This window comes from Mchenga conophoros, linkage group LG20, assembly GCF_057382185.1.
Source record: "Mchenga conophoros isolate Kocher_MC1m ecotype Shallow Benthic linkage group LG20, M_conophoros_male_GT1.1, whole genome shotgun sequence".
NCBI classification, from domain to species: Eukaryota; Metazoa; Chordata; class Actinopteri; order Cichliformes; family Cichlidae; genus Mchenga; species Mchenga conophoros.
This window is the reverse complement of record NC_140545.1, coordinates 23,845,640-23,858,011: the sequence shown is the minus strand read 5'-3', so window position 1 is coordinate 23,858,011 and position 12,372 is coordinate 23,845,640. Positions and strand designations below refer to the sequence as shown.

General features: G+C 38.3%; 1 protein-coding gene across 1 annotated transcript; it reads right to left on the bottom strand.

The window, feature by feature from the left end:
* Window positions 1–787: 787 nt before the first annotated feature.
* LOC146550839 (uncharacterized) lies at window positions 788–3,239 on the bottom strand. The gene is made up of 6 exons (XM_085260025.1): window positions 2,860–3,239; window positions 2,729–2,791; window positions 2,513–2,617; window positions 2,337–2,420; window positions 1,966–2,097; window positions 788–1,881 (listed from the first exon to the last, which is right to left on the bottom strand). The coding sequence occupies exons 1-6, from the start codon at window positions 3,149–3,151 to the stop codon at window positions 1,598–1,600; spliced, it is 960 nt and encodes a 319-aa protein (XP_085116151.1). The 5' UTR covers window positions 3,152–3,239; the 3' UTR covers window positions 788–1,597.
* Between the last annotated feature and the right edge of the window lie 9,133 nt (window positions 3,240–12,372).

Sequence of the window (12,372 nt, the reverse complement as noted above, 5' to 3'; positions counted from 1 at the left end):
GATGCGTAACGATATTGGACAATGTCTCCATATCTTCCAGCAAGGGTGTGAAATTGTACTGTGAGGGCATCTGATAGCTTGTAGATCAGCTGCGACTGATAGCGTTCTCTGTGGATTGTGGGAAATAAACAGGGAAAGTAGAGGGCAGCGAAAGAAAGAGAGAGAAAGAGTTCATCACAGACACTGGCAGTGAAAGGAGATGTAGCTTGCCTGCCTCTGTGTTGTGTGTTGATCATGGTTATCGGACCCATGCTAGATGACTGATAACTAAGGTGTGGTGTTGTGTAATGTGTGTGTGTCTGTGTATGCCTGTGTGATCTGAATGACTGCACAACAAAGAGTCTGAATGGATTTAGTCAAAGCTCAAACGCTGATGCAGCTGCATTCCTGGAGCTTTATGATGTGAAACACCAAAGGAAAGGAAACAATGATCACATTCATAAGATGTCATTTTCTTCCACTTTTATCTGAGGAATTTCTTTAGTTTTTTGCCCCCCTTTTTTTCATAACGTAATGTGTTCACCTTTTCCAAACTGGGGCCCTGTTAGGAGGTTTTGTTTGAAAACCTGACCCCAGTCTCACTAGTAATGTACAGTATGGCTACTTTGCAATAACAACCATCCACACATCCACGACTCAAATTCCAAAAACGTTAGAACACTGTGTAAAGTGTAAATAAATACAGAATGCGATGATTTGCTCATATTTTATACATAATAGAAACATAGAAGAAGTATAACATTTTTCAAATGAGTAAATGTACCCTTTTGGGAAAAAGTAAGGCAATTTTGAATTTGATAGCAGCAACACAGCTCAGAAAAGTTGGGATGGGCCCATGTTAGTCCAACAAAAGTGCAGCATCCTCTCTACTTTTAACTGATTGTACACATCTGGAAACTGAGTCTGGGGTCTTCTTTGTCATATTTTTGTTTCATGATGTGCCAAATGCTTTGAACTGGTGAAAAGTCTGGACTACGGGCAGGACAGTTCAGCGCCCAGACTCTACTACAAAGCCATGCTGTTGTAATAGATGCAGTTTAGCACTGTCTTGTTGAAATATGCAAGTTCTTCTCTAAATAATCAAGTCATCTGTAAAGCTTATGTTTTGTTTATAGTTTATACAACTTCTTAATTATTTGGCGAATGGGGTTGTGGTTAGTTGCACTGAAAACAGTGTTGTATTTTCTCTTTATGGATTAGAGTGTGAGAGGCTTAGAACGAGTTGAGTAAGTCAGTAAATTAATCTAAACTCACCATTTCTTTAGTTTTTTCAGAATAACATTTTCCATAAAGTCATTTAACAGTGCTTCAAATTAGATGTGTCTGCCTTGAACCTATAATTTAAAATATGTAGTTTGGGCTATAGATTTGTGACATATCAACTACTGTATGGCTGTCAGTCTTGTCAAAGATTAAAGTTAAGACTAAGTTTGTGTAGGAGAATTTTAATTTATTAATTGAATGCTCCAGAATTACACATGCTTTTATGTTTATGAGTTTGTTTCCATAAACCTACCCAGTGCAGAGAAATTAAGAAACAAAATCCTCTGTGAATTTGATGTTACCTTTGCCTTGTGTCCAACTCGTATGTTGGAAGTTACAAAGGAAAGAGCAGAAAGCCACTAAAAGTTGTTCTGTGGTACTGGTCATCCCAAACACTACCAGACAGTTGTACTGAAACAACATCTCCCACTTCTAACTGCAACACCACACCATTGGATGCATTGTCCTCAGGATCGGTGGTTGTGGTTTGATGGTCCCCAATGAAAACCATGGCATCAGAATTTTTGACAAGTCTCATCCTCATATTTTTCTCATAGTGCGCTATATGACCAGTAAATCTAAAGTAGTAGACTCCTCTTACTGGTGCAGTGAAATAACCTAAAAAAGAGAGAGAAAAAAGTCACAACTAATTGTGGTGAAACTAATGAAACCAATAATTAAATAGAAGCCTAATCTGCCTACCTGTGTTTGGGTTGTAGTGGTTTCCAGTGTTGGTAAAGACATTTCTGAAGATGAGTGTTGCAAATTCAGAGCCATATTCAATGTTACCTTCACCAGATTCCAGGAGGGAGGCAGAAAAAGCCACCTTCACTACTGTGGCAAGAAAACAAAATAAGTAAATAAATAAATAAATAAAGTAAACTCAGAATCATTAATGATCATCCACTAATTATTCATCTACTTCTTGTACACTTATCAGGAAAACAGAAAAGTATTTATCTCTGTTAATATTTTGAAGCTCTTGCGCTGTGGTATTTCCCCGTGAAATCACAAGACACACATGAATAACCAATCAGTCAAATCATTCCATACATCCCAAACCGAAGCTTTACCTTCCCGCTGTTTCTCCAGCATTTCCACACGAAGTTCACTGACTGTCAGCGTCTGCCTGATAGCTGCAAGCTCTCTAGCTTGAGCTAACATGATGAAAAGGGAGATAAATGAAATGGAAGTATATTGTGAAGGTTTACAAGTCAGAGAATAAACACCAAAAACCCTGACCCTTTACCTTCCTGCTGTTTCTCCACCTCCTCCACGTGAAGTTCACAGACTGTCAGTGTTTCCTGGATAGCGCCGAGATCCTGCCGAGCTATTGCAAGCTCTCTAGCTTGTGCTAGCATGATAGAAAACACGATAGGAGAAGTTGAAGCAAGTTGTAACAGTTTATGAGTAAGTAAAAATGAACACAACAATACAATATTTAGGGCCGGGGGCATTTAGTTACCATCATTCTTTATCTGCAGTTCTTCAACCAGGATCTCAGCTGCAGTCATCCTGGCCTCCATGACTATAACAAAAGTGCATGTAAGCTTAGTTGCATCTATTTTTAATGAAGTGATTCCCTCATCACTGTACCTGTATTTTCTTTCTGTAAGGCCTCCACCAGGCTATCCAGAACTGTCACTCTGTCTTTCAAGTATCTAAGCTCTACACTTTGCTCCACCACCAAGTCTCTCAGAGCCAACAGCTCAACCCAGATGTCAGTCTGAAGCACCTGATCGTCTTCACTTCCCTCAATGCTGGGCCTCTGTGTGCCAGCCAAATCTGTCTCATCATCAGAATCATTGTTACTGCTGTTTATTTGGGCCCTGCAAAGATGGCAAAGCAGGAGAACCATAAATGAAGGCATGAAAGTCCTCATCTTCATTCACGAAATGCCCTGTTTGCTGTGTGTGCCTGGGTCATTTATGGGTGATTTCAAGGCCAAATGTGTCAGGTGGATGGAGATTTGCCAAATGTGTGAGAAAGATCACAGCTACTGTAGTGTGGCAGGTATGGGATAGACAGGTGTGTGACTCAGACTTTTAAACACATATCACTGAGTGGATGTTGCAATGGAGAGCTTTGAATAGATAGAAGTTTGCTAATAGGTATGCCCAGCTCTCTAAATGACTTAAAATTATTTTTACTAATAAAAAAAAAAAACTATATAAATACTTAGATTTCAAAAAACTGAAATGTTGCAGAGTCAGAGTTAAATTCCTTGTTTCACAAGCTTGGCCAAATAAAGATGATATTGATGCTGATAGCCTCAGAAATTTTCTAGGAATCCTCGAGCAACTGTTGGTGTCAGAGTGCTGTCACAAATGAATTAAATAAATTACAAAGGAATACTATGCTCTGGACAGATGAATCAAAGGTTATCAAACTTTTTTGAGATTAAATACAAAATTTTTCAAGAAAAAACACCATGTAATGTGCATGTAATAATGTATACATGTAGTTCACCATTATCCATGACCTACTTTCAGTGGCAAACACTGATATCAGTGTCCAGTCTGTGCAAGAGAACGGAGTACATCTAACTCAATTCTGTCAATAACACCGCTTGATGTAAACACGGTGATCATTTCCAGAGGCTCTTTTTCTCTGACAGGTGTCGTTGTTTCCCAGAAGGGATCTGGAATTATCCTCAAGTCCTTTAGCGCAAACGGGCGTCCACACAGGTCTTTTGACTACCCGCAAGTTATTGTAACGAGCTAGGGAAATTTCCCACTGCAACAGGACCATTATGTGGGCGTGTTGCTTGTGAGTCATAAGCGTGTGCATCAGTGACAAGTTAGACAATTAGAGAGAAATAACAACAAATCAATCTGTCGTTAAAAAAAATATTTCTTGAAGCGAATAAAGTGGTGTGAATGACATGATTTATGCTGATTGCTGCTTGTGTTTATGAATAAGAATATTGAGCAGCTGTCAGTCATATACAACTGTATTCACACCAGATAAACACGCAGTCATCAATCTTTCTAAGAAAACACTCAGATGGTGGGAAAGAAAACACAGATGAGTAATAATGTTGTCCTTAGTACAGCAAAAAAATACCGGATAGTTTCGCTTTTTACTGTTCATACAATTTTTCTATCTGCTTTTCTCTGTAAAAATCAAAGACCTGTCATGAAAAAATCTTTGCTGTAGGGGTAAACACAAACAAATGTGCATATCCCACAGAAGTTTTAAAGAAGAGGGCCTTTTTTTGGAAAGAGAACATAGAGTTTTCTACCTGTGTGCCGCAGGGGGCAGAGATAAAGACAGTAATAGTTAGACTGTGGTCACACTGGTATGCAGACAGTCATGAAAGCAGCAGTACCTGTTGCATCTTGCAAGTTCATTTGCTCAATATTGTGAAATTTAACCACTTAAATTGGGGAGACCCTTTCTTATCACAACTCTAGGTGTGTGTGAATTAGTTGCAAATTATTTTAATTACAGATTATCGACTGATATACAGTTGTTTACTTGTTACTGATCAGTATCATCTTATCGTCAATTAATTGTATATGACTGTAAAATGTCACTGTTTTGTGAAACCTTGTAACACTTTAACAAATGTTTAAATAATAAACAAACTATACAGTTTTTTTTGTTTTTTGCTTCATTTTGCTAAAAAAAACTATTTTTTTAACTGCACTGTAGTAAACCAGCCTACACAACATATCTTATCTTTTGCCCCATATCTGTAAATACACAGCTGGTTGGTTCACAGCCTACAGCCATGCTAATGCTAACGGCTCTGTGGGACTGCAGTGATATGAGCTAAAGGCTAAAAAAAATGTTAGCATGTTACAAAGGACAATTCAAAGATAATCATCAAAGTTTAGTGTGTTAACCATATTACCATCTGCTAAACAGCACCCACTGGACACTCTATTAGGTACACCTTAGTAGTGTCAGGTTGGATCCACTTTTACGTCCAGAAAGGCCTAAAAAAACATTGCTGAGAGATTTTGGTCATGTTTCCATAATGAGAATAAGGGGCCCAAAGTGGGCCGAGACAATTTCCCCTAAACTATAACATCACCAGCAGCACCAGTCTGATTCATTGACACAATGCAGGATGGTTCCATGCTTTCATGTTGTTTATGGCAGATTTTGGTCTCTTTTTCAGACCATTTTTTGTAAAGCCTAGACTCAGTGCATTTAAATACCTAAATGCACTGAGTTTCTGCAGTGTGACTGGTTAGCATATAGTTCTGTTATTACCTTTTTACAAAGTCTTAAAAGTATAGAAGCTAAATCATTTAAGTTAGCTATAATGTGGAAAATTATTAAAGTTGGAAATCACACACACACAAATCACTCACACACACAAGACCAGTTTGATATAAAAATGTGATAGTAATGTACCAAATATGCATGCCACATCACATTCAGTGATAACTGTTTGTGGTACAGACACGCACACAGACAGTGTTGCAGGTAAGTGTTCGCTTATTTACGGCAAAAGTGTTTTTCGCTTAGGTGCTTCCCCAGCTTTTCAGCTGCTTTGTCTCCAGCTCCGCTCTCCCTTGGGTCCCAGTGTCTTACAATCAAATGTGGGAAGGTTTGATTGTTATATTGTTCCCAGCCTAGCCTCCCTGGCACTCCTCTCCAAACTCACTCCACCACCAATATAAAAAGTAAGTTAATCAAACCTGCATGAGGGTTACAGATGATAATAACAAATATTTGCAAGGTATTTGGATTAAATAAAACTTTAATAAAAAATTTATACCGGTGTAAGCTTACTTCAGTGAGTCAATACAAGACACTCATAAAGAGAAAAACATGGTTTGTAGTGTCAGAAGTCCCACATGCCAAAGATATCTGGCATTACAGTCTGTCAGAATGGCAGTTAACAAGGCAGCGCATCACTTGTGACTTCTATCCCATTGGTTGCTCTCCCAGAGACTGTTGCCAAGGTACTGACCTGTGATTTAGACTCTAGTAAATCTTTCCACCCTCTGAGGTCAGGCTGTTCCTGCAGCAATGACTCTTCCTTTCTTCTGTATCTGCCCTTCAGGCCCAATCTCATATCCAGGTCTCTTCCTTCTGGTCTGCTCAGAGTCTGGAGACAAAGCTCTGTTAGACTTTTCAGGGCATGCATTGTGATTAATTCTATTCCCATAAATGAAAAATAGATAGTGAAATATCTAAGTGTGATAGATGACAGCTTGGTTGAACTATCAGGCGCCTCAAAGTGACAGGCACCCTTGCATACCTTCCTTCATTTTCCTCTCAGGCAAATTCCTCTTCCTCTGTCTCTTCTTCAAGATTTCCCAACTCTTCTCTTGTGTGTGTGTGTGTGTGTGTGTGTGTGTGTGTGTTTTAAATATGTTTTCCTTTAACAAAAATCAAGCATAATCTCTTGCTCTGAAGTTTTCTACTATTATTTTTTTTCTGACTTTTAAGTTTAACCAGATAATCCTGCTATGCTCAGCCTGTGTCAATGCATTCACCCACAGGTCAAATCCTTTAAAAGATTCTTCTTTTGTCTCTTAATATGATCCAGATTTTCTGTAAATGGTTAGTTATGATACCCTGCATAATTGCTGTAATAGAGATGCTGACAAATCATGCAACCTATAATCATACATCTTTCAGTGTTACAGGTAATCACTTAGCAAGCTGACCAATCCCTCTAGTCCCTCTTCTGTCCAAGCCAAGCAGAGAGGATGTGTTTGTGCACCCTGCTACTGTAAGAAGTGGACTTGACTGCAGGTACTTAGCCTCAGCTTAATCTAATGATGCATACTTCCCCCTGTTTACGGCAGCCGGCGAAGAGGGAGCACTAGCCTATGCTTGTCTGCTGCTGAGAATGCCCATTAATGCTCTTTTCCCCCTCGGGTGATGACCACCTGAGCTATCAAAGACAAACGTGTCTGTAACACCACCCCCCTTCCCTCCACCCTCATCATGCTCCATCTTCACCCCTCCTTGCTGTGACCGCCGCCCAGACACATAATGTACAGTCAAAACGGTTTTCCCCTGTGAAAGAGCATTCAGAATCTGTGCAACATCATCATCGTCACCATTATCACCAGTGTAATAGTGATCTTTTCAACTATTATTTATCCTCTGCAGCTACACAGCAGTCAAACTGGTACATAAAATATGTTCAGTACAATCCAGCACAGCAGCGCCTTAGAAAGGAAGATATCATCTCACCTGTTCACTCACTCACACAGCATCCAGCCAAGCAGATAATTTTCTGAGTTTTTAGATGTTGGTGATTTCTGCTGCCCTTTTAATTGAACTGAGGATGTAATTATGTTTGCAAAACTGAAAAATATTCTTAATTTGTTTTTGTTTGAACTTTTTTATTGAATCTTTTATGCAGCTGTCCATCCTGGTACCTTCATCTGTTTGTTAAACCTTTTCTCTTTTCACTCATTAAATGGATTCTGGAGCAGATTTCTGCACTGAAATCATTACAGGTTTGTATTATTGGAGCGCAGATATAAAACAGATTATGTTTTATGTAGAGATGGCACGATACCACTTTTTTATGTCCGATACCGATACCGATATCATAAATTTGGATATCTGCCGATACCGATATGAATCCGATATAGTGTTTTTTAATCAACAAAACTGTTTTTTAAATATCTTGCTGCATTTTGTATAAGTTCATACTCAAGTTTAAAACAACAACAACACTAAAGCTATTCTGTTATACCTGTATGCAAAAAAAAATATTTCATAGTTCAGCAATACTGATCAATCTAATAAACTTAAACCTACACCATCCTCCCTATTCTGGTATTTTAAAGAGTACTTAACGGAAATATTAAGCAACCTAACTAATAGGGTTCCAACTCCCAGCAACAACAAAAATAAATAAATAAAAAATAGGGAACCACCCCTCATGCTCCACCTCATGATGCTTAATCGACGTAATCAACCTTAATTTGATGCAGTGTGGAAAAAAAAATGCACAGAAATCAATTGTTTTTCAAGAAATATTAAATAGATTCAACATCTTTCTTCAACAGAATTGCAGACTGCACAGATGGTACCTTCCCAAAGGAAAAAGTACTATAGCTTACTAGGGTATATATATTAGACTTAATAGTCACTATATACAGTAATTGACTTCTATTCATTTTACATCAAATTAAAACTTTGGGTGTCAGATAATTATTTATTAAAAGCTAGACATTTTAAATGAGAATAAGAAAGAAAAGTATGTCTTTGTGCCCCCTTTTCCCTGTTAATGCCCTATCGGCCCCCCTGGCTAAACTTTGCTAGATCCGCCCCTGTACAGTTACAGCCGTCAGCTACGTAGAAAAAGATCCTGGTGTAGAAAGTAATATTAAATACATTCTAACAACAGCTGATCAAGCTTAAACGTGCTGCTGTTGTTCAGCCGCTGGTTTCCTCTTTCTGGTGCAAAGTGGGGCAAAAACAAACAAGAGAGACGGACTCGCGACAGAAAAGCCGATCAGCTGATCGTTAAGCAGTTTCATGATTGAAGTAGCAGCAAGAAGAGGCAGTCGTTTGTTAAGCTTAACGCAGGAATGCTTTACAAACATTCAGAGATGGACTTACACACTTGCTTTACTTCTCTCGGGGATAACTTTGTCGGAGATGAAATGCCGGGTTGCTAGCGAAGCTCCAAATGCTATCCAGACCACCACAGGTCCTGCATGCCACAGCCGCTCTATCACGTGATGCATACTGCTCCGACGTGCTAACGTTCTGAGGTGAGTTACGGGTGTTGCAAGTTTTGTGAGGTGCTTTCGTGATATTTAATGGATCGGATTACATTTTTAATTTTTCTCCGATATCCGATCCAGTAATTTAGGTCAGTATCGGACCGATACGTAATATCGGATCGGTCCATCTCTAGTTTTATGATTATTAAAGTAGATGTCGGGGACAAAGCTGGCAGAGAGAGAAAAATAACATGGTACAAAGGTCCCTTGACAGAGAGCCAGATGGTGTACTTCACTGTTGGCAAGCAAACCTCACGCACCTGTGCCATTAAAACAGGTACTCAAAAACAAACGTTCAAAACTGACCCACTTTGGGTCAACTCACTGTTATATTTATTGATTGTTGGAGTATGATGTGCAAATCTCCATAGAAATCATACTTTTATCAATAGAAAGTCTGTAAAACAGTAAAACAGTCCAAAAGATAAAGACAAAAACAAATATAAAATCAAGTGAAAACACCATCAAAGAACCAATATAAGTTAACCAAGTATTGATTTGATGCTACACCGATCAGCCATAACAATAAAGCCACTTTCCTAAATTTGTGTGGCTCCAAAACAGCACCAATCTGTTGAGGCATAAACATGAAGCCTCTTTGAGGTGGGAGCCAATTATTTAGCTCTTGTGGATTGTAGAACATACTCGGATTCATTGTTTCAATTCTTGACCTCATTTTCATCTATCTATCTATCTATCTATCTATCTATCTATCTATCTATCTATCTATCTATCTATCTATCTATGGTTAGGTTAGGTTAGGTTATATAGGTTTTATATATATATTTAGAAAAGTGGTAACAAAATGATTAATATTATTCACTTCACCTGTCTGCTGTTTTAATGTTGAGGCTGATTAGTGTACATTGACATAACTGCTCAGGTGTTTGTTATGATTTAGTACAGCCTAAGGGAAAAGCACTGCCCATTCAGTTTCCTAATCTACACAATATTATTAATAATCTTTTCAACACAGTATTATGAAGATATGTGCAGTCATGTGAAAAAGATTTTAAAAAAATACAGCACTCTACACAGTCCTGTGAAAAGTACACTGTATGATTCACCAGCTTCATTAATGACTATCAGTCTATCTTACACGTCATTGAGGAGGAATTTTGGTCCACTCGTCTTTACAACGTTACTTAATTTCATTCAGGTTTGCAGACATTCATGTTTGCACAGCTCTCTTAAGGTCCTGTGACATGATTTCATTCAGGCTGAGGTCTGGATTTTGACTGGGCATTTGCAGCTAGCACCTCGATTATTTTCTTTTTCATCCATTTTTGACGTAGATTTGCTGCTGTGCCTGAGATCATTGTCCTGTCTGTAGCAGTCTGACAGATGGCCTCACATATGATTTGGTATGGAGAAGAATTCATGGTTGACTCATTAACCACAAGGTGGCCAGGTCCTATAGCTGGAGCATATTCCCAAATCTTAACCCCTCAACCACTATGCTTTACAGTTGGTTTGAGGTGTTATGCTGACATGCATTGGTTTTTTTTCACCAAATATGGTGCTGTACATTATGATCAAATGTCACCACTTTGGTGTCATCTGTCCAAAGGATATTGTTCCAGTTTTCTGGTTTCTTCTGATGCACCTTAGCAAACCTAACTTGTGTCTGAGCTTTGCAAGATCTGGCTTTAGGGAGGCTTTCCTAGGATATTTGATTTGATTGCTCCAGACCAGCAAACTGCCAAAACTTCTGCTTTTGTAGAGGTGCTCACACTTGTTGATGATTAATAATTTAAGTGCATTTCATTAGCACCTGACTGCTACTTATCCTTTAAATCCTAATGGTATCAGTAAAGGTGTAAAGGGACTGAACACTTTCTTTTTCCCATGATGAAAGACATTTGATGCATGTTAAAAAATATTCTTAAAATAAAGAAATATTAAATATATATTTATATATACATATAATGTATATCCTTTACCTTCCTTTTTCGAAGTGGATATTTGGCAGATATGTTACAAAGCACATCTGGGATCACTGAGCCTACATGTGTCTCTATTAGAGTGACTTTCACCGCTATATTGGTCACTTCCAGAACTGCCCATTCCCATAACTCTCTTACAGTCCATCTTGCTTTGTCTAGAATATTTCACAACTTCCTGTCAGTATCACTAAACCCATAATAGATGTGTATATCTTCCCCTGTCTGGGATGCGTGATTCACTGTCCCTGAAACCCAGCACCACCTAATCTTGAACGGCAGATAAAGCTAATTAGGGGAAAGAGACATCAATCAGTGCTCCAGGCCTTGTTATGTAGGCTACTGCACATACCAAGAGTGGCATCTCAGTCAATGGGTGTGTTTAAAAGCTTGAGTCAGTCATACACACATAGCTATTATTATGAGTTATGTCTAGAGGATGGCCCAGAACTTGAAGATTATGAATGCTGGGTTGAATGTTTCCTTTATGTTTTTCAAACTAGCCAGATATAATAATTTTTGCCAAGTAAGTGGACTAAAATTAGAGCAAGAATTACATAAATTACTTTTCTGTTGTAATGACCTTTGACAGTATAACTCATGTGGGAGAACAGTAATCTGGCGAGGGGCTCTGTTTGGATGCGCAGCATGCATTAATACAGCTGTCAGTGAGAAACACACGCCCTTTCCGACGATTACAGCAGGTCCAGGAGGTTCACTGAACTCTGAGCAGTGACAGATTGTAGCTTGGGGGGAAGAGGGGTTTTTTTTTTAATATACTAAAAGTGATTAAAATGTATTCACAATTAATGACCTTCAGTTTTTCTTTACAACTTGTTGTGCAACTGTTGCTTTAGAGCCAACATTAGAGAATGTAGCATTTGTTTCATCCTGTAGGTGGGAGTGTAACACTTTCTATTTTATAAACTGCAGCAGCTGTAATGTGCAGAGTCTGCAAGACCTCACATGTTAAAATGAAAAGACTACTACGTTTTTTATTAAACACTACATGCCGATTACATTTATGAGCCATAAACCTGTATGTTGATCAACCTGTGTGTAATGATGGATGCTTATCCTAAGTTCTCGCAACTATTTAGACGAATATGAAAGCAGGTATTGGTATTTTCTGTGTCAGGCAGTGTATATTTTAAAAGGTTAGCTGGGGAATAATGTTTATAATATACAATGTGCTAGATATTATTGGATGCATAATAACAGCAGTTTGACAGGTGAAAAGAAATTATTTTAAAAAGCATCTCAGTGAATTAGACAAATGAGCATCTGCTTTTTGAATTGATAAAAATAGTTTTTATGTGAAATTATCAATTTTATTTAATGTTACTGGAATTGCTGTGTACAAAATAACAAGACTTTTTCTGTCTCAGTTAAAAATGCAAACAACACTCACCTTCGCAAATACAAATAGACCAGTACTCACCAAACCA

Bases quoted from the DNA above. Each gene is read 5' to 3' on its own strand.
- LOC146550839 (XM_085260025.1), bottom strand. From the start codon at position 3,151: ATGAAGATGAGGACTTTCATGCCTTCATTTATGGTTCTCCTGCTTTGC. The intron at 2,421-2,512 runs GTAAAGGGTCAG...TCATCATGTTAG, and splicing joins GGTGGAGAAACAGCAGGAAG to CTCAAGCTAGAGAGCTTGCA. The intron at 2,098-2,336 runs GTAAAGCTTCGG...TTCTTGCCACAG, and splicing joins GCTGGAGAAACAGCGGGAAG to TAGTGAAGGTGGCTTTTTCT.